Source organism: Leuresthes tenuis, unplaced genomic scaffold, assembly GCF_036924035.1.
Source record: "Leuresthes tenuis unplaced genomic scaffold, fLeuTen1.0.hap1 SCAF_23, whole genome shotgun sequence".
Lineage (NCBI taxonomy): Eukaryota > Metazoa > Chordata > Actinopteri > Atheriniformes > Atherinopsidae > Leuresthes > Leuresthes tenuis.
The window spans coordinates 10,331,390-10,355,046 of record NW_027325377.1 but is presented as its reverse complement, the minus strand read 5'-3'; the positions used below and the strand labels follow the sequence as shown (position 1 = coordinate 10,355,046).

General features: G+C 38.4%; 1 protein-coding gene across 2 annotated transcripts in view; it reads right to left on the bottom strand.

The window, feature by feature from the left end:
- chst11 (carbohydrate (chondroitin 4) sulfotransferase 11) overlaps nt 1-23,657 on the bottom strand; it is a 72,687-nt gene that overhangs the window by 7,410 nt on the left and 41,620 nt on the right. For both annotated transcript variants that reach the window (XM_072377860.1, XM_072377861.1), the window contains exon 2: nt 10,408-10,493. In XM_072377860.1, coding sequence (XP_072233961.1) covers nt 10,408-10,493 — 86 coding nt within the window. The remainder of the gene's footprint in view (nt 1-10,407; nt 10,494-23,657) is intronic.

Genomic DNA, 23,657 nt, shown 5'->3' with positions numbered 1-23,657 from the left:
TCATTGCTTGGATATCTAAATGTAAGTAGTCCAAATCCAAATTATTATGTATTCTCTTTGCTATGGCCCACGCAGCATCCTTTTTTGCTTATCAGAATTGTTACAGTGACACAAGGGTTGTGTTCCTCTTATTGTGAATCCTCTGAAAAGAAGCATATTTAACATAAATTGCCAGTAACATCAGTCATTTGAGAAACAATACTATCACTATCATAAACAAAATATAAAAGTTCTTTATGAATAAATGTTTGAAATGTCTCATGAAAAAGATGTGGTTTAGGCTTTGACATCTAGAATTGCACAAAAAACTGCAAAACGATAGCTAACACTATTACCAAAAATCAGAATGAAGAGAATCTTTGAGGTGCATTTGTAAAAATCCCATCAACTGATCACTTGGCACCCCTACCTCCTGCTTCCCTGTCAGAAAGGTTCCTATGTAAAAACTTAAGCTTCATCTAATTGGTTGAGGCCCTATGAGGTCCTTAAACCTTCAGGTCAGCAGATTACCTCTGCAACTGCCCTATATGATGAATTACTTAGTGTTACAGAACACAGGTAGCAGATATTGATTTGGATGTAAGGGTCAAACTTCATCAAGACTGGGAGTAAATTCCAGAAAGGGGAGCAGGACAAGAAATCTTTATGCATACATTTAGACCCACTTTCACCATAAAAGCAACTGTCAGCATTTCATCAGCAAATAGGAAAGTCTCTACTTTCTAATCTTTAAATGTTCAAGACCAGCACATAGTACATTCACTGAAACTGACTTTTACCGTACGTTTGTTGTCAAAAATATGTGAGGAACTGATGATAAAAGCCTGGGGTTTTGCTGTTATTATTCTCTGGAAGTTGTTATGAGTTTGAAATATGATCTTGAGGATAAGCCAGTGAGGGATGCAAAGAAAGAGAGATAGAGGAGGGAAGCTAAGAAGAGATTAGATAGATAGAAGAAAGAAAGAGAAGAGAAGAGAAGAAAAGAACACGATTTTTCAATCTATATTTTGCATTGAAATTCCAATATACAACACAGTTAAATCCAAAGCAAGATTGAATAACTGTGCAAAGCTGGCAACTGATCAGGCCCACTAGATTTCTTATGGTCTCAAAGTCCCAAGTTAATGCTATATTTTCAGGTCTCCATAAACAAATTTTTAAAATTTAGATAGGATGTGCACTTTGAAAGAAGCACATGCAATTGACAGGCCCTGTTCAGGTAGAACAAGTTATTACTCTTAAAAAATAGGATTTCTGTAAAAAAAAAAAAAAAAATGCTGCAGTCAAGTAAGGATTACGATGTGCCCTTATTTAATGTTTTTTTCTAGATTTTATAAATGCAAGATGCTGGAAATACATTTGTATATCTGTATTGTTTCTAAGACCACACGACTGTAATATCACTTCTTTTTTTTCAAAAGGAAAACACCATTAAGTCTGAAGCCAAAAGAATCATACACACTTCAGAGAAGCAAAAGGCCTGTGTAAAAGCAAAGAGCAAACATTTGCCCCAGGCACTTAGCAGGCTAAACTGTCGAGTGCATTGAAGTCATTCTGAAAATTAGGACTCCAAAGAATATCATCCAGCAAAACATCTGCAGAACCTTACATTCATGCTTTGAATAGCTATGCAAACAGCTTTCTGTTATTGATGTATTCCTCAGAATTTGAGAAATATTTTTGTTTGAAAATGAGATGCTACGGACTGTAACAGGTAGCTGAGGGATACTGCAGAGCATAGGAACACTTTGTTTAGAATAACTGAAGACTTTTTTATTTCAAATTACTCACTCTATCAGTTAATTCTGCTATTTAGATATTTCCTTAATTAGCTGTCTTGGACTGTTTATTTTTTGTAAAGCTACAGAAGTAGTTGCTGCTTCTTGAATATTTACAAATGATTCAATTCAATTTTGTCTCCAAAAATCTGATCACTTTTTCACACCTGTCTTGTGCTTATGCATCAGCTCTTTTCAAGAGCTGTGAAGTCAGCTGAGTAAAGGTCAATAGGCTCAATCAAAGCACGTCTTTCTCCGACACAGTGAGCTCTGAAGGCAGTCTGTCTCTGCTCACAGACTAGCATTCATAGGGAATGCAGGAAAAAAGCTGAATGTATCAAACATAACAAACACACCTGCTATTCAGCTGAGTAATACTTTACCTGAGCCTCTGTAAAAGTTAAAAAGGTGAGGCCCTGCTGCAAAGCCTTTACAATGCTGACAGTTTATGAGGCAGATTCATACTCGTTACTGGGGCCAGCAGCACATTAATTTTCCGCTACGTCATTTATGAAAAGTCAGGCCGGTGGAGAGAGACTAGACCTTGCCTTGACTTGTCAACTGCCTGTGCCTGCTACATTCAGATGGGTTTCTTTACATGTGTTTATCCAGACAAACGACAGTTAGAACATATGTGCTCTTTCAGTCACAGTCATATCATGCAGCTTCACAAAAGTCTGGAAAAAGTCACCATAGACATCTAATGAGCCACTCCAAAGGAGAAATTGTGAGGTAAATGTATTAATCAAAAGGACCACAATAACAAATTAGCATATATATTTTCTTTTTCAAGAGTTGTCGTTGTCCAAGTTTAGTAAGTTTTCAAATCTTAAATCAGTTGATGTGATACTGTTTGTGCTTCATTTTGTTAAAGCATTTCATTAATGTGCTGATGACTTTGCCATAGCAACCACCAGAATGGAAGTCTTTAAACTTCCTCGGCATAAACTCAGATCAAACAGAAATCCATTTGATTTGACTAGGTAACTTTGTCACTGCAGTTTTTCAGTGGATTAGTTAATCTCTCTCAAATGTTAATGTTTTGCAATAATTCTTGGTATGATAGTTAATCAGTACATGTTACTAAAATTGTAGATATCCTTTTTTTCAGCTAAAACATTTTGCCCAAATAAGTTGCAGTGTCATTTGTTGACTTTACACTATTCATTTACACTTTAGGATCTCCTGTTATGTTATTGTAGCTCACTTTACATAAGCCTCAGTCAAGCTGGTCCATAATGATATCAGCATTCCAATTAAACCTGATTAGTTTATACAAACTACACATTCATTTGTGTCTCCAATTAACAATTAACCTCAGCTCTCTGAAATTAACACAAAAAAAAGTCTCCTTATGGTAAGAAAATGCTATCTTGAATTTTTTAGAGTGAGTTTGCAATTAATGCAAAAGCATAATGTATCTCCACATTTGCCTCGATCCACTGGTTCCAATGGTAACACAAACTAAAATAAGAGGAGGTGACAGATTTAGTAAGAGAACATGGTTATTCTAGAGTTCTGATTTTAATGCTTTTTGTGAAAACTGTGTATTTGAAATGCTGTAAACTGTATGGGTCAAATGTTTAATGTAAGGAATTTCGGGGCAACCTCAAAATGCATGGGTCATCTTTTTTCAAATGTGCAAAGATAGCAAAATCCAGATGAGTGAGTTTATGGGACATATGCTAGGCTGAACTAGGGATTTCTCAGGGAAAAGTGCACAATTTCAAAGCCTTATTAAAAGTGAAATATATATCACTGTATTGATTGGTAACTAATTCAAGATATTACTTCAACAGTCTATTCTTTTTGCTTTCTTTGACCAATATGAAGTTACGGCCCGCCCGCCGGCCCGCCGGCGCGCCCTATATAAACAGGTTGCTACAACTGAAAGCGTCAACCATAAAGTGCCAAGTCCCTTTAAGAAAAGTAAAAAATATATTAAAATGTTGAAACAGTGGATCTACTGATTAATAATTTTTTCTGCTGATGCTGTTACATAGCATCTAGGATACTGCAAGGAGCCTGTGAATGAACACAGTGTACATGCCAAGAGCTAAAAGCACAGGTAAACAAACCTGCAAACACACTCACATACATACACACAGGTATACAAGGTTTCTTCTCAGTTCCTAGCCAAATATCCGCGCCAGTTAATATCACAAATATGTGATTAGAATCTACTAAACCTGAAAATCTTCTTTTTAGCAAAAGTGTAAAATTGCTTCCTTTTAAAATGTATATGGAGTGATTATATAATTGTACTACTCAAAGCTCTAACTGTCTGGTGCTTGTCTATAAATGTGGTAGGGACAGGTCTCACCTTCCCTTAAGGAACTGTTCACAGACAGTATTTCACAAATGGAGGTTGTAATGGAAACTTTTTAGTTATTCTACTCCAACAGTTATATCAATTCAGACAGACATACTACGTGTACAAAGAATGAAATGAGGTCAATGAACCTTTCGCTGTAGCCACTTTAGGTCAAATGGTTGGATATTGGACACTTGGGTAATGCTAACACTGCCTGTCCCACGGTAACATTAAACCTGAAACCTGAGTTTTGAGACATTTCTCCTTTCCTGGGGAAAATTAGCCCATAAAACTTTATATTGTTCTAACTTTGAGTGTGACTGTACATTAATAAGACTTTGTGAAAAAACAACACATGAAAAAAGACAGCACCGCAAATGATCACGACAGATTTTAGGCCTACTTGCTGACAGTAATGCCAATTGTAGGCGTTTTTGGGTAGCAATTTGATTGCAGGAAAAAAACAATCAGGAGAACTTTTTTTAAAGCACATCAAATTGGCTGCCACATTTACCAGAACTTTCTCATGTTTCACGTATTTATGGTGAGTGTGCGTGCGTAAGTGCATCTCAAAGAGAGAAGGGGGGTATATAATTGTGTATAATTGGTAATATAGACAAGATAATGACAAAGTCTTCTGACTTTCCCACTTTCCCTCACAGCCTCAAAGTGTTTCACTCTTCTCATGAGCACTTTACACTTTTGCAGGCTGTGGGTAGTTATGGGTAATGTTTTACCCCTGAGGAAGCAGACAAGATCTCAGACAAAAAAGAGAGGGAAAAAAGAAAAAAAAAGCTTCAACCTTTCGCTCAGAGACAATTGTACTCTTGTTTGAAAGATTTACAGTATTAAGAGGGGAGAGTCCAAGTTCCTATTTTTCAATTAAAAAATCCATATTTTGCCAGATTTAAATTACAAGTTTTCTCACTTGCTTTTTTAAGGTGAACAGTACCAGCATCCAGAGTTTATTATTGATTTGGAAATCTAATGTTGAACATGTACATCATATTTTTAGTATGTACAGTATGTTTTTATGCTTCCAAATGTTTTTCTGAAGACTATACTTGTCGGTAATATAGTTAATACATACATGTAGTTAATATATTAAGAACAAGCCAATGCACAGGGTTTTATCAAAGTTCTGAAGATAAAACAGGTCAATGACTGCAAGACAAAAATTGTTCAAGCTTCTTTAAAGCTTCATGAACTGCATCCATCCATCCATCATCTGTCGCTTATCCGTGGGTCGGGTCGCGGAGGCAGCAGCTTCAGCAGAGAAACCCAGACGTCCCTGTCCTCGGCCACTTCCTCCAGCTCTTCTGGGGGGACGCCGCGGCATTCCCAGGCCAGTCGAGAGACATAGTCTCTCCAACGTGTCCTGGGTCTCCTCCCAGTGGGACGTGCCCGGAACACCTCACCATGGAGACGTCCAGGAGGCATCCTAACCAGATGCCACCTCATCTGGGTGTGGCTGTATGTTTGTGTGGTTTCAGGGGTTATAGCCGAATCCTTGCTTTTTCTTCCGGTCACAGTTAACAACAGTAAACAATGGCAACCGAGGTGGAGCAGCTGTATTTGCAGTTGGAGCTCATCAATATTGAAGAACAAATGCTTAAATTGCAAATGTTGAAGCCAGGCGACAGAGAAGATGTTTGCGGGGGTGGTCTGTATGACCGGCCGAGGCTAGGAACGGGTGTGAATTTACTTTTTTTTACCAGAACTGATCATTTGACCCACAAACTGGTTTCTATGTCTTCTTTCACCTTCGTAAAATATTGCCAAAATCAGGAACATCCTGTCTCAGAGTGATGCAGAAAAACTAGTCCATGCATTTGTTACTTCAAGATTGGACTACTGTAATTCTTTGTCATTGGGCTGTCCCACATATTCTCTGAAAAGCCTTCAGTTCATCCAAAATGCTGCAGCGAGAGTTCTGATGAGATCAAACAGGAGGGATCATATTTCTCCAGTTTTAGCTTCTCCCAAACTGCAGGTTTACTTGTGGTTCCCAGAGTTTCTAAAAGTAGAATGGGAGGCAGAACCTTCAGTTATCAGACCCCTCTCTTGTGGAACCAGCTGCCAGTATATGTCCAGGAAGCAGACACTCTCTCTAACTTTAAGACTTGGCTTAAAACTTTCCTTTTTGATAAAGCTTATAGTTAGGGATGGCTCAGGGAGGGCCAAGTTGGTCACAAATGCGCACACACGTTATGTTGCCATAAGATAAATGGAAAGGGGTTACATAGACTAGTAAAGTTGGAGATCAAATCAGTGACCTTTCGGTCTGATGCAAAGAAAAATACTTCATGGGGATTTAAATATGTAATTATATTCCTGCTGTAATGTAAAAATCAAGCACGGTTTGTGGATAAGCAGTTACTAGCTTCCAGACTGATCTAAATATCGATATCTGTCATTTTACCTGTCAGGTCAACCTTACAGTCTTCAAGATTTGCATTTGTATGAAATCAAGAGTAGAACTTTTTCTTTGTCACACTAAAAATAGTGTAATTCAGTATTATGTGTAGTAACTGAAGGGAAGACATTGTAGTTTGCTAAATCAATTTGTAGTTTAGTGTCTTGCCAAACAACACTTTGACATGTAGACACAATTGGGATTGAACCTCCAACATTCAGATTGGAAGGCAATCACTCTATGATTCTATCATTTTTCCTTTGACTTCCACACTGTATCAAAGACCTTTGCCCATCATTGTCATTGGTACAGACTAAGAAGTGCTATACGTGTGTCTGTGTTGATGGCTGAATCAAAGACACATTTTTTAATTATTTGTAAAAGCTAAATAGGCTTAAACATGCCCTCAATTTATAGCACCATATATTTTTTAGGGAATGGTTTACCTGGGACATCTATCTATATCCTTTTATACTGTATAGTACAAGAAGAGATTTCTGGCCATCTGATATTTTACATGCACAGCACATAATCATATTAATAAGAATCAATAGGAACGCTCAGTCTGAATCTATCTGACATCAATATGACATAGAATCAGAATTTTTATTGTCATTGTGACATTTAGGAGATATAATAACATAAATCAGATTTGGAAGCTGATGTCGCGCCATAATAGGCTATCTTAAGTGATCTATGTGTTCTATTGATAAGAAGTTGCATCATTCAGATAATGCAGTACTTGTAAAATCACCTTCTTTACCTCAAACTGCTCGCTGTTCAAAAAAAGCGACTATACCATTGTGGAGGGGGCGTGGTACATCAGCTGCAGGAGAGAGGTGTGGAGAGAGGACTAGGTGAGTGATTAGTACACCGGCATTCACTTGTCTAATCACTCTCCTCTTTTAAAAACTCAGTAGCATGCTGGACATGGTGGCTGGAGCAGAGACAAGAACAAAGTGGAGCCGGCAGCACGGGAGGGAAGGCCTGCGAACGACTCCACAGATTTTTGTACAGTGTGAAATAAACCACGTTAAACCGTCCTCCGTCACTGAGTCTCGCTGAGAGAACCCGCATCAGGCACGCCACAACCATCCCCTGTGATTTTAAATGTAATATTTCTGAATGATATACAGTTACATTCTCATATGTTGATGAATGGCACAACCTTTCCATCAATGGAATATACTCAGTATGTAGCACTTCACAGTATAAACAAATTTATCTCAAGTCACTGGTAGATTACAGTCTTCATCTTTAGAGCTTATTTTTTTCCATCTCACTTTTAATACCTTACTTTAACCAAGTAATTTCAAATGTTAACAAAAAACAAAAACTGAGAAAAAATGCTTGAACACTGTGTTGTCACGTCTATCAAGAGAGATATTAAAAGGTTTATATAATTTTAAGTGACTCAGGGCTTAAAGCCCACCTTTGCTAAAAATCTAATGCTTAATCTTGTTAACATGTCCATAAGATTATTTTTTATGTGTTACACAACATATCATGCTAAATCAGCCATCAGTGCGAAAGCCATGGTCTGCGAGAGGTGAGAAAACTGTTGGACAGGAAATCTATGCAAGCCACCAGACAAGCTGGGAGCTGGCTGATCAGCATACTGCATTTTTAATATTGTTGAAATTGATGAAAGTAATTATAATTCTGATATTCCTACTTGCATGTGAACTTGTATAATTCGGTATGCTTTATTAGAGAATATCTTGGGTTCAGGCATTTATCTCAGTAGCAACAGTGATACACAGAGCATAGCCAACAGTGAACAGGATAGTATCATTTGCTGGTAGACAGTTATGCTGGTAGATATGGGCATGTCCAGACAGGCACATTCATAGGTCCCCGTACTCTGAATGTTGAAAAAAGGTAGACTCATACAGTCAAAATCAATGTAAGTGGAGAGAGACTAAGATAGAAATCAGGCATTTCATTTCATGCATTGTTTTGAGGAAGATTACAAAGTCTTCATTGATTCACACAGATCCATGTTGCTCCTGTTGTAGTCACATGGTTTATGCTATTTATCTATAGTATAATTTTAGTATCAATATGACAATTTTCTATATAAGTTAAGCATAAAAAAAAAATCTGCATTGCAACTCTGATGTTTTAATACACAAAGGGAACATGGTGATAAATAAATGGTGAACACAAATTTATGTATACAGAGTATGAGCAAGCAAGCCCTTTCTTTATGCTATGCTGTATGCTGCTCTGCATATCTACTGAAGTAGGTTTCAATGCATAAACCCAATGCCAAAACATAAAGCCAACCAATGTAGTGAAAATTTCTCACTGAAATATGGCAAAAAAACTTACATGGGGGCCTACAATTCAAACTGTTTCTAGACAGGGAAGAACACACACACACACACACAGCTCTCTTAACCATTTACCTCAAGCACCCTGCTGCAGTTTACTTGAGCTAAAGTAACACCCTGTTGTGCACACAGAATTATATCAATAGGACTTCACATGAGTAAGTACGTGTGGAAAAATCCTCTATGCAAAATTAGCTTACAGTGAGTCCATTTGAATCTGGTCTAATCTTAGCCACCCAGAAAACCACTTAATTCCCTCTGTATGCTTTTAATAGGGGGAATGTGATGTATCACTAAGAGAGGAGAAACAGCAGGAAGCCTAAGATAGTATAGGACAGAGGAGGCATAGCAGAAGAAATGAAGGACAGCTTTTGTGTGAGGCCAGGGTTTGCTGCAGAAGAGAGAGACTGGAAGACAGAGAGCGATAGAGGGTGCTGAGGACATCGATGAGACAAGAGAACAGCAGAAGAAACTATCCAATTTATCATCAAAGATAGCTCCCATCAGTAGCGTTCTCCTTTCCTGCTGCATCAGTGCAGTCACTTATCCAGTGACTGCACTGATGGCCTGAGCTACAGTGAATGCCTTTTTACAGTCTTTGAAAATTATTTATCAATAATGTGAATTTAGGTTTTTCCCAATTTTGTCCATGAAACACAAAAACTTTTTTATACTCAGCAATGAGCTTTTTAAAAAAAGTTTTTGTATTTAGTTCCTTTACTAAAGTCTGCTTTTTGCAGTTTGTATGAGCACAAGACCGTTGTCACCATCTCCATTTCATTCTACCAGCGCCTCGTCTATCTTCACTGTAAACTGAAAGTCATAAAAACTGCACTCCATCATATACCCTAATTTGGTGCTCCATTACAGCAGATGTGATGATCTCAGATGGTGGCCTTCCTGTGAAGCTAAACTGTAAAATGCTATGAGTTGTGGCTCTACTAGATGGAAATGTTTCACTGACTCCCAACAATCACTCGCAGCCATTAGAGTAATTCTGTCCTCTGGCAATTTCACTTGCAGACTGCTGTCATTTCAGTTACTGTTGTACGTTGCAGGCAGCAAAGACTGAGCAGCTATCCTTGTTTGTCAATAATAAACAAGGTAAGTTAATAACAGACTTAAACACATGCGAGTATGACATAAAAACAGTACAAATGCTAAACTGAAGTTAAATGGGCCAATGTCTCAGATGGCCTTGACTGGTCCAACCACTGATTGCAGGGTGAGGAGAAGTATATGGATAAAAAAGTATCACCATCTTGCAATGGAATCATATCAGCTTAGACAGCAATGAGCTCTTTAAATACACCCCTTATAGAAAATATTCTTTGTTTTCACACAAATTAAGATGATTACTGATAAAGCATGAGCTGAATTATTTGTGGTTTTGATATTATCAGAGACTAAATATGACTGCAGACAGACAGAGTAAATATTTCACAAAAGTCCCCAAAAAACCTATTTTGGTAGCTGATGATGCAGTAAGAGTTGCTGCTTGATAAACATATGAGTGTGAAAACAACTGAGAGATTCATAAATAAAGTTAAAGGAGCTTCCTACCAGTGAGGGGTTGTAGAGCTCCTGAAGGGCATTGCGGGACCCTTTCCTACAGCAACCATCAGCCATGAAGGGATTCCTCCGCATGACTGCAAAGGACAGAGAAACACTAATATGAACTGAGGAATGAAACAAATCGGCCTTATTGTAAAGAAAAGGAAATTGTCTAATCTTTGTCTGGGTGTAGTGAGACATCCACAAGACACAGTATTAGTTGTGTTCACATATGACATAAAAAACAAAACATTCTTCTGATTTTTTTCATGCTGATACTATTTCCCTTGTACTGTCTTCCACTTTGCAATCCCACAGCATATTGAACAAAACAACAGCCAGTGCAGCCACAAGGGGTAATTACAGGATACAGACGCAATTAATTCATCACATTGAGAAAAACAGCCCCTTTATATTTTTGGGGCTATATTCCTGTTAATGTTGCAATACAAAATATGCAAGTATCCTTTGTCCTATCCTTTTTTCTCTGGACACCTGAAAACATAATGTTCAAACTGTTGCTTTTAAACAACCAAAGAAGCACAAAGCTGCAGGGATAAATAATGAGAGGTGTGACTATACGCCAAGGGCAAAGCTGCGGTTCAGCATTTGTTTGGCAGAATCTCAGCTCTTTATAAAACTCGATAGAGAGCACTAGCTGTTGGCAGTGGCTCAGTGTAAGCTGCCAGCACAAAACACTGCCTCCAACACACTCTCTTCAGTTACTCTGAATGGAAAGATGGAGGACGGCACACATCAAAAGGAAAGAAAATCAAATAAAAATGAAAATGTCATCTCAAGGCACTTAAATAATATAGTCCAATTAGAGTTCAATTCATCGTAATCATAATCCAATGAAATCCAATTAATTAATTTCAAAATAATCCACTTCATTCATATAGGGCCAATTCAAAAACAATATCCTAGCTAAGGAAACCAACAGATTGCACCGAAAAACATCTGGCATACATGAACATAAATTGCTGCAATTGGCAAAGCTGTTTTGTGCTTGATTATTATCTTTCTGAATTAGAATAAGCCTTACTCATATAGTTATACATTTTTGCAGTTTTACTATTTTGGTTCTAAGTTGGGGACCTTTTACATGTTGGTGTGTAAGAACCAATACTCTGATTATCTGTTAATGGTACAGTATCACTGAATACAAATGGACACACATAGCTATTTAAATATGTTTGCCTAATTTTACAACATACATTCTTTGCAGTAGCACTGGCTGTAAATTTGCACATAAGCTTTGCAAAGCTGATAATGTCAGAATTTGTATTTGCTTATCTGTACACCTCCTTGTGAAATCAAAAATATTTTGACTACAAACATAAATCTATCTCTGCTTACTAGCCAGTGCACACAATATCATTACAGAGAGAATGTTTGGGAGTGTCAATATCTTTATCAAACTCTGTTTTTCAAATTTTCCGGTTATTAAACTTTCATGTCAGAAGTCAGAAGTACATCAAAGCAAAGGAGAAAGAAAGAAAAAGAGATTGATGATTTTTAAAAATCACTTTTAATAGAAACAAAGAATAGTGTACCGAGGTTGGAACTGACCACAGTTTCGCATAGTATCCCTATATAAGCATTGCTATCTCTCTGTTGGCCTTAAACAGATCTATTGATAGTACCCCAGAGAGTGAGATGAGTGCTTGTTAGCATAACAAGCCCCCTCAGACTGTTGTGACTTTCCACTGACAAGAGAGGACAGAGAGAAGCTACTGATGCCTCTATATCCTCTGTATGTACACACAATCATGCACATACACTCCTGTACATGCTTGATTAACTATTTACAGACATTTGAAAAATTTAATTAACAGCTTTGTTGCCTAAGATGGTCTTCGCAGTTCTACATTCTCAGTGAAATAAAGCATTCGTGGAATATTTTCTTTCTGAGCTTGGTAACAGAGAGAAGCTATAACCCAACACACATGTATGCATTTCCCTACAAGCAAGCTGAATCAGCAGTGCACTAGTAATTGCTGATTACACAGGCTTAACGTGGAGCTCAAAATGATGAGGATTCAGTATTGGTGAGAGCATATACGCATGCTTGTGTATAACTCCATAATATGACACTGACGGATCATGTAGCTGTGACAAAAGATGCCAAAAAAGAGCAGGTTGAAAGCCTGAGTGTGAACACAATTAGATTCATTCATTATACTTTATTTGTCCTTCATTTAAGCAATGGTCCAATTATAGTCACCACACCAGAAACGGAGGCTTGTTGTAGAAATAAATAAACGTACTAACATGGTGGTGGCATCTCACTTCTCTTATACATGGTCTATAACTGTCGAATTAAAATAAGGTGACATAGAGCAACCAAAAATCATCAGAAAGCAGTCACAAACACATGCAAAGCTCCCAGAAACAGACGCAGATCATTTAGAGCGATGCAAAACACCCACAGGCACAAATCATGCAATTTGACAAAAAATTAAGACAAAGACATACAACAACCTCAAAGACACAAAATCCCCAGAAAAGAAGACAAGATCACCACAGAAAAATTTGGCTAGAGTCATGACTGGCTTCTGGATGTGAGTCCCAAAAGACTGAGGGTGATCGGCCAGCTGTCCGTCTGCAAAGACTTTTCGCCATATAGTTGTTGCAGTCAGAGCTGCAGTTATAAAGTCTGCATATGAGACATCACAAGCCACAGTCATAGTGTTTCTGTAAAATAAGATAAGTTGTGCCCACTCTTGCCTGAGTGCAACACCTGCATTGAAAATGAATGTATGCACATGGGTGTTCTGTTCTCATCAATGCTGTTTGAAGTTAAAGCTGATTAATATGCATGGTTATAAAGTCGCTTGACACTGGACTGAATACCAATTAAACACTTTTTAACTGAACTCAGAAGAGAGATGTTACTGGGTGCTTGCTGGATTTTTAATTATAAAATGGGATCAAGAGAAAGAAACCATTCAAAAATCTTATGTATTATGCATATGATAATAGCATATGAGGATATATACAGTACAAAGCAGATGAAGAGGAAGTTATATTCTATGGTGGTGAACAGTGAACACCCCCTCCACAGCATCCTGGCAGGACAGAGGAGCAGCTGCAGTGAGAGGCTCATCTCACTGTGCTGCAGGACTGAGAGGTTCAGGAGGTCCTTTGTGACCACAGCCACAGTAAGCAGTCACGTTAACAGTGACTGCTTACATGTTCTTCTTAAATGTATTTATTTATGTACTTATTATTATTTTTGGTGTAATATATAATCGAGCTACATGACAACTTCAGTTTCCCCCACCATGGATGAATAAAATATTTTCTATTCTATTCTATTAGTATTCATATTTTTTGTCATCATAAATTCAGGCGTTTTGTTGAATACACTGAGTTAAATTGGTTTGGATGAATAATGACAGTGAGTTTGAGCAGCTGGAATCTCAGCTTTCCATTTATTTCTATTGCTTTTCCTTGTATTCATTAATTGCAGTACTTAGAATAACACTCTTGTAAATGCAGTATGCCAGCCAACCTTGATTCACAACATGTTAGATAATCTGACCAATTCAACTGAACTGAACTTAACTCAGCCCATCTTGGCGTCTTGACTAGATCCAAATGAAACTGATTTCAGTGTAGGTTTATACCAATGTCACCACTACATTAAATACTGGTGAGAGAGAAAATCTTACATTTATAAATCCTCTTATAATCTAATCCATAACTTCCTCCACATACACAAACAATCTTTGATATGCAATTTTTGTTTAATCCGTTCACACAGGACGTTTCTCTGCAGAGTAGACTCTGATGCGTTCAAGGATGTACACAATTACACATATAAACACAGACAGTAAAGCAGACTGAGCTAAAATGTTTCATTTGCCTGGAATGCTGTCTGTGGGCTGTCTGCTACCTTTGACTAACACTGACTAACTTCATCCCAGACACACTGCGAAGGCACTGGGACCTGCATGATAAAGCTGAAAACCAGCTTCCAGTACTCTGTGTACTCCCGCTCAGTCAACAGAGACACAAAATCACTCCCATAAACTCCCCTGCCAACACCTGGCTCATTGGTATGTGGGAACTTAACCGTAACCATGGAAACCTCAGCCCTTCCCCATCCTCTCACCTGCAATGACTGGTTGGATTTCTCAGCTCTGGAATCAGGTAAGGTCATGAGAAAGTCAAACCTTTTTCATTTCCACAGTGCTGACAGGTGCATTAAGGCAACATACCCACACAAACATACACTTATGAGGAAACTAATAGACTCAAGTATTGCAGTGAAGAATTGCATATGAATATGAAGCCTGTGTTTCTTTTTCACAGATCTTTAAGTTTTGAAAGCTATGCCAATACCCTGTCTTGTTAGCATGTACATTTTTATTTTATACTACAGCTAAAGCACAATGAATAATCCAAGCCTCATGTGCACATAGGAAAAGAAGTCGAGTACTGAAATTCAGCAGCAATGCATTTTCATTTCAAGAAAAATTTACAGAGGAGTTGGGCAAAGGGAGCCGCAGTGAACTCAGGAGGGAAAGACAAGCTGCATTACATATGACCTTGTCTCATTTCAATCCTGCACTCCAGGGACTTGAACACGATGAGTTTATTTGAGTCACAATCTTTTTAAAAAAGTTTCATTGTAGGACTTCACATTTCAAATAGCCTGACTTGAATGTAAGGATAGGTTAATGCTTTGAGGAATCTGAGACACTATACAACACAATTTATAAAGAACTGCACCAGTGTTCACTTGGGTACCAAATGTTGCAGTCTGTGTGCTTTTTTTCTTTTTACAGCAGTTGTCTTAAGTGTCTGTTGTTAACATGGTTACAAGACTATGGAATCAGTCTAGCCAGGACACCTGGATTTGCATTAATCTTTTTAATAATTTGTTGAAATTGTTATGTCCCTCTTCACAGTTGTTGTTTCCACTTAGTACTTTGGAATTAAAATGTTTTTTTTTATCATATAGTATCTCTACAGGATTGGACACACGTGTGTTCTTTGTCATTACACCTAAAACTCATGGAAACAATCCATCCTATTGAGATACAACGAGATACAACATTAAAAATTTCAAGTTACCTCCTCCTTCATGTGTAAAAGGAGTGGGCCTAACACCCCTGGTCCATTCAGTCTCCAGTACATATCGATAAAAGAAAGGCTACTGTGTGTGCAGCACAAACACTTGCACACAGACACACACCACAGGAAAACTATACAGTTTTGCTTTAAAATTCTGCTGTCATCAGTATAGATGCTATCAGACTGACATTTCTTTACCTACTCCTCCCTGTCACCATAGTCCTGCACCTGAAAATGTTTCAAAGACACTTTCAATTGTGGATTACTGGTGTAATTGAAGGCAGCTACCTTTGACTAACACTGACTAACGTCATCCCACACACACTCTGAAGGCACTGGGACCTGCATGATGAAGCTGAAAATCAGCTTCATTATAACAGGATGTCAGAAAAAGATTGGAATGCTTCTAGCTCAATCCAGCTAGTAAGCCTCTATGTCATTCAATAACAAGAGAGAACAGCTAAAGGTTTTATATCATGAGCAGGGAAAAACACCAAAGACTTAAGAATTAAGTATTTGTCATTATCCAGGTCTTCTTTCATCATAGCTGTTATGATTTGCGTTGGTTTTTACAGGTCGGACCCAGTGATGAGCAGAGGCAAGCAGGTAAAAGGTAACAGGTTTATTTAACAGGGTAAACACACAAAAAAAAGTCCAAAAGGGGACTAAGGAAGCAGGACTAAAGAATCCTCCACCAAACAGACATTGAGAAAGGCTTAATCTGAGAGATGTGGAAAGTGGTGTGAATTCCCATAGTGCGTGGGAGTTTGACTGTAGTGGGGTTGATGATTCCTTTGATCTCAGAGGGCCCAATGAAACGAGGTGACAGCTTCCTAAATCTAGTGCAGAGAGGGATGTTAGTGGATGCCAGCCATATCTTTTGTCCAATAGAGCAAGTGGATACCTGTTGCGCTCCACTGTTCCATGGAGGGCAGCACGAGTTTCCCTCCAGATCCTCCAACAGTGAGCCACATGGGATTGGACCGAGGGAGACACCTGGTCATGCTCTTGAGAGGGTAACAGGGGGGCTGCTAGCCCAAGGTGCACTCAGAAAGGTGATTTTTCTCTTGCAGAATAAAGTAGAGAACTATGTGCATTCTCAATTCATGGCAAAAATTCGCTCCAAGAGGTCTGATTTGATCCAGTAACATAACATAACATTTACTCTAACTCCTGATTAAGATGTTCTGTTTGTCCATTTGTCTGTGGATGAAAATCAATCGAGAGGCACACTGTAGCTCCCAAAGCAGTACTGCAAACCTGATGTTTACCATCAGGCGTGCAGTTTCCTGAGCAGGTTCCCTAGAAGGCTTGGACAGAGTCTGGTTGGCTCCTGCTGTCGCACCTGTTCGATATTACACCTCATCAGGACTCCCTCTTATGAGCAGCAGGACCAGCCAGCCAGCTGAAAAGACTTCTGTGGAAATAACTCTTTTCTGTTCAAACTTTCTCGTACTAACAACCTGCCTGCTTCCCGCCCTGCCGATTCAGAACCTCTGCACCAGTGACCCTCCGATCACACCCCCGGAAAGCCTTATAATAAACCTCTTTTACCATAAATTTCTCTGTGTTCTGCATTAGAGTCCTTTTTAAGTACTGGCTCATTCGATCTGACACAATTCTCTGAAGAGTAAACTTAAAACTTAAAGTAAACTTAAAAAATAAATACATTTAATTTATTCTATTTTTTAAGGACCTAGTTTTTCTTGTGTTAATGTGGCAAGGAGATATATGTTGGCTGATTTTGCTATGATGGGATATTCTACAACTAAGAAGAAGTCCGGCAACGCAATCCTTGGAATTGCATCCAGGGAAATGTTCTGCTTTGTGGATTTCCTTTAAGGCACCCAGGTTCGTTCACCGAAGCAGGAGACTCCATTTCCCAATACAAATATTTATTTATGGACACAAGATCAAAAAGTGATATAAAAGTATGACCAATTAAAAATACAGTCCTTGGTGTGGATAGGCCAATTTCAGGAGTAGGGGGCATCACGGTCACATCACCTCACACATGCACACAAAATGGAGTACAGGGCTAAACACGGCACACAAAAAGGAGATGCCCCCACCAGCAGAGGCCAGCCAACACAACCTTAGGCCATCAGCACCTAAAGAATGCAGAATAAAAGGGAGTGACAGGTAAGAGGGTTTTCCAGAACATCAATATAAACCAAGATCTTATATCCAACACAGTTACTCCGTGAATCAAAATCCCAATCACACGTTAAAAGGAAAAAAAAAGAACTCCCAACTCCACACAGGTGATAGCCACTTATGAGCCAGTCATACTGGCAGGCTAGGTGGGCCGACCAAACAATTTCATCAGGATAAGGGAGTCAAAATGAAATAAAACAAAAAGCAAAAGACAAAACAAACCAAAAAGGCAAAACAGCAGCAGAGTTCCAGCTCAGGTATTAGCTCAGCTTCACAGGTATAGGCCACAGTGGCAGCTGGGTAAGCTGCTGTGAAAGGCTGCACCAGAAGGCCTCAATCCAGGCTTACAGATCCTATAACGCATGAAAGAACTTATTACCCCCTCCTTACTCTCATACACACACACACACATACATCCCCTAAATCCAACACGACTTTCAGTTGCACATACAAGTCTGTACCTCAAAGTCAATTTGCACCTTGCCCACACTTTTTATTGCTTTATTTACTACTTGTTTTATCTTATTATTCTCATTTAATTTGACGTTCAATGTATTGTATTGTATGTCTGCTCTACATGCCTCCTTAATTATCCTCCCGGGGATAAATAAAGTTTTTTTCTAATTTGAATTTAATTAAATTAGCTGGTATGACGGTAAGGAAGTGCACGCCATGAGAGGCAAACCATACATACCGATCAGGCAAGCGCTTGTTGGCTCCAGGGAGAGAAAGAGCTTGAGCTCAACCAGCTAACCTAAGGCCTAGAACCACACACTTGGCACAATACCATGAAGAATGAGGGACGTATCAGCAGTAATCCACTAGTAGCCAAGTGAGGGCCTACATCGAAACAAGCTGTAAAAAGAAACAGCTACAATAAGAAAATTTACTTCAATCTACAAAAAGAACAGAGCTGCAGGAGCAGCAAACCATATCTGCAGCAATGTCAAAGGGGAGACAACCAGGAAGAGGGCAGAGACTATAACTGAGAGCACACACACCATTTGCAGCCACAACCTGCTTATAGAGGCTGATGCGTTTGAGTGACAGGCTGGTAAGTGTTATGCAATTACAGGGGACCAGTTAACTAAAGCCAGGAATGTAACATTCCTCCTGCTACATTCATAACAACTAAATTGCTACAGTAGAGCAAATTAGTTGTATGTCAGTTTCTTATATGTACAACACTGTTAAATAAACTTGTGTTATGTATTGTCTTAAATATGTTAATCTGCTTCCATCCACAAGAGCTATGTTTAACACAATCACTGCATGCTTGCCATACAGGTACAAATTGCTATGTCATGTGAGCAAACTGTGACTCAGTGAATTATTATTTTTTATGTCACTTAATGTACTGTTCATGTAAAATGTAATCTTTAGAATACAAAATGTATAAGATATATGATGTAGTCTTGCATGGATGGCTAATATGGTGCACACAAATGGGCATATCTGAATCAAACTATGAGGGACATTCATGCAAAAGTTTCCAATGTCAGAATGGCAGAAATCTGAATTAGGTTTAAATTTTATCACGTTAACAGATTGATGAAGCCATTAAAGTTATGTATCTCATGCCTGAAACTGCTTCTCAGAGGGCATACTCGTTTCCCTGTGAGATCAACGTTTGCTTATAATATCCTGTTTTTCAGAGACCAAGATGCTGAAAGGCTGAACAGGAATATGTGCTTTAGACTGTGCACATGCTACAGTTCCAAGAGAGAAATGTCCTTTTTTGCATTTAATTTCTTCCAGCACATCAATTTCATATGAACATGTTCACAAGTTAAAAAACTTTAATTTCACTGGATGTGGTCTTTAAGACTACCAGTGAATCAACATAGAAGTCAATCCTTAAAGTTAACTAGTGCAAAAGTAGCACTGCAGCCAGTACTTACTACCCTGCATTTTATTTGATCAACATTTGATTACAAGCAATGCATCTTATAACAGCAGGAGCCCTCAAACTTATGCTCAGTGCGGGCCTGCAATCACACACAACATCTGCTGTAACTCATCAGAAGAGATTATGGGTCACTGGAGGAAGATTAATTTGTTGGTAATCTTAACTTCACAGAGGAAGAGGGTGGAGATACACTCCACAATGGGCCAAATTAAAATAAACAAACACACTCAACAACACAGTGTTGATTGGGTTTAAACACTGAGTGCAACAGTCTAATTGGGATTTGAAAGAACAATGCAAGCAGAGCAGAAAAGTCCAGATACAGGTGCTAAGCAATGTTGGCACAACTTCATTAAAAAAAGCTCAATAAAAGCTTGAGGCAGTGATATTCTCAGTGTGTAGGCTACAAAACCAATAAAATCTCAGGTTGTAATTGGCCACATGGGCCTAATTATAGAAGGTCTGATCTCCTAATATGATTGTTAAAATCACAAGCAATTATGTTTTCACAAGCACAGTCAAGAAGAAAAAGAAGAGCAGATCATTCTTAAAATCACCTTTCTACATAACTCAGCCTTATCAGCAGTCTGTATCAAAGTAATCCTAAGGAAGTTTTGATTGACTGCTGTGTTCTGCAGAAGGCAAGAAAAGTTAGTAAGTGTACCAGAGCATGAGAGTATGATTAAAAATAACCGAAACAGCTTTAGCTAAGTTTTAGTTTTTGGAGACATTGATGTGGAACTGTTGCCTCACCGCAAGAAGGTTTCTGGGTTCGAATTGAGGCTGAGGCCTTTTGGTGTGGAGTTAGCATGTTCTTGTCATGCATATGTGGGTTCTCACTGAGTACTCTGGATTCTTCCCACAGACCAAAAACATGCATGTTACGTTAATTGGTGATTCTGTGATAGTGTATGGTTGTTTGACCTTTTTAGGGTGTACCCTGCCTTTTGCTTGATAGCAGCTGGAAAAGGAAAATAATTTTGTTTGTGTTCTTTTTAACTACAGATCCATGATATTGTAAAACATTGTAGAATACATTCAGAATGTGAATTTGGAATTGTCTTGTCCTTTAGGAAAATATCTGGATAGCAGCATTTGTTGCTATAAAAACTGTACTCAACTTTTACAAACTGAAACAATTTTTAGTTCATCTATGGGTTGAAGTCTATTGGCCCAAAGTCCAACAAACTTTTAAGTTTGAATTTAAAACCATACCACTAGTATATTAATTGTTGATGAAGATATAAGTATGCAGTTCTCATGTATGACTTGTTAGCTTTGAGATTTCTTGCTGAGAAAAAGAAAGTCAAAGAAATTGGGACCACTTTAATCATACAAAAAGAAATAATTTGTCTTGTGCAAGAAAAACAGTTTTCTGAAATTTACATTTTTGCAGTGTTATACCTACTGTATGCATTTCTGCCTGCATACACACACCAGCGACACACTCCTCTTTATCTTAAACTGCATGTTAACATTGAACATGCCGTACTATCTGGTACATTGTGTATCAGTCACTTCTCACATTTGTTAGCTGTCAACATGCTCATAATTAATGTTAATGAGACCAACTTAAAAACAAAAGAAAAATAAAGTCATTGTAACTCTGAGAGTTTGTGATTATGGAAGAGTGGAAGCACAGTAGGACAGGTGAATATAGTACATGAAGGCCTTTATAGTGTCCATACTATATAACAAGAACTGACTTGAGCAGAAACTGCCAGAGCATGAAATACAGTGGTATGTGCACTACACAGACAAGAAAATTATATTTGCACATGTATGTATACATAGATTAGGTAAAAGCAACCAAAGGTTTATTACGTTGTGTTACAAGTTTTATTCTATATTCTTCTTGCTTTTATTCATAACAACAACATCACCTCTACAAACTTTAATCAACCAAAATACAATACAGTTACTGACAAACTAATTGAAGAGGCACATATGAATAAATGCTCAATGATGATCCTCCACCACTATCTAGCACATGGAGAAAACCCATTTCTGTTGCCTGAATCTGCAATCTCTTTAAGCAACAATAGGAATATTAACTTACTTGAGACCTTTGCTTTTAGGCTCACTTCATCTTTACCACATATTTGCAATTCCAAATTGACCTGTTGCTCTCCCATTACCTTCTGTCATCACTTGTCAGTAAGTTCCCATACCCCCTGTTAGGAGAGAAACTTTAGCCACAACAGTCTGTCAGAGCACCATGGCCTCAAATTTGGAGGTGCTAATCTAATAACAACAAACCATTTCAGAACATGATCTCAAGTAAAAATAAGTAAATAGAAATGCTTAATATCTGTGGTCATAGAATCCTAACTTAGTTTACAAGCTTTTGATTGAAACCCACAGCTTCTTCACTCAAATTATTCATCTAGCTTATAATGCCTATGAAATATAGACAAACGCTTCAACAAACTTGCAATAAAGTGTCAAATGAAAATGTACATTTTATAATATGCCAGTTTACAGTGTCTATGGGGCATTACAGGCAGGTTTACAGTTATGTGTGTTATGAAAACAGACTAAAAAGGTTAGTTTTATTAACTAATGTAGCTGTATATAATTCAGATAGCTGTGATATAAACATTTTCTGTCAACACATTGTGAAACACCCCCCCCCCCAAAAAAAACATTCTCACATATCTGCATGGCTACACACCACATTTGAACCCCTATCTACTGTTTATGACATCATCTTGTTTGCTTATTCCCAGTGTCTAAAGACCTCTGAGTCATGGCTGCTCTCTCACTGACCAACTCAACGTTCACTCAACTAAAAAAGGAAAGGAATTCATACCCAGTACACTTACGATGTGAGCAAACACTCAATATGCTTACTCTTGAATTCTCTGTGGTTCAACTATGACACCAGTTAAACAGCAGAGAACTTCTTGGAATAGAAACTTCACATTAGTCACATAAATTAAACAAATCTAAAGATTTTCATACTAGGCATTTAAAGGCTTCTACTAAGTTTACTCGTCTGTAAACTTAGTTGTTGCAGAATATAGACCACTGCAAGAAAGTCAAGTAACTGTAGGGGAATTCCCTCTTTCAAACACTTACACAACACTTTCAAATTGTAAAATTAAAATTCTGACTCGGAGCTAAGAAATTCCGACATTCCTGTTTAACTGGAACGCACCATTAGTCTGAGCATCCCATTTGCACGCTGCAATGTAAATTAGTCTAACTACTAACGGAACATTACTCCGCTGTTAGACTCTATTAGCCCAGTCATCCAGACCAGAGACCAGCCCCCACTAGACGGACCACCAACCATCTGCAATCGTTCAGTTCTGGTGATCCACCACTGCTTTCAACTCCTCCGCTAGTGCTGGCCATGCCTCTTTGTTTTCTTTTTTCCGCTTCCGTGCTAGCTGCTCTTTGAACCCGCCTCCAGTTACAACAGTGTGACTGATAGGGGATGCGTGGGTGCAGGCACAACAGTGATTGGACATTAACTCGCGTCTCGCAGGGAGGGCTTTTCACCTGCCTGGACGGGCACACACAGTGGCCTGAATAGCATCACCGCAAAATGAATTGCAAATCCGAAAACCCGCATTCCATAAGGGTGTATTGTTCCGTGCAGGGAACCGAACGGTTCAATATTTTACCGAGTACCGTTGCATTCCTATATTTCATTGAACGAAACATCAAATATGTAAACAAAAATCAATTTTATGAGGGAGCTCTCCTGTATCAGTTTTCAAATCGTAGATAGAAGGAGACAAACTGCCATGTGGACTTTGTGGAGCTCAAGGTTTTGATGGATGGCAGGAAGGCAACCCAATGGGGCCACAGAAACTATTATACACACTCACTATATTTATGTATATAGATATATATGTATGTACAATCTGATTAAGTGGTGAAATGTGGTTAAGCATAGAAACCATGACAAGAACTGTCCAAGGACAGTTAAGTAGATGAAAGCCTTAACACCTAGGGGTGGAGAGGAGGAGTGAGAAAGTGTGGAAAAAGGGACCAGAGACAAGTGGATACAGACTAGGATATCAAGGAGAACCCAGTGAACCTCGTCAAAGATGCCCTTTGGGAATCACACATTTCATGACTTACTGCCACCACCTCC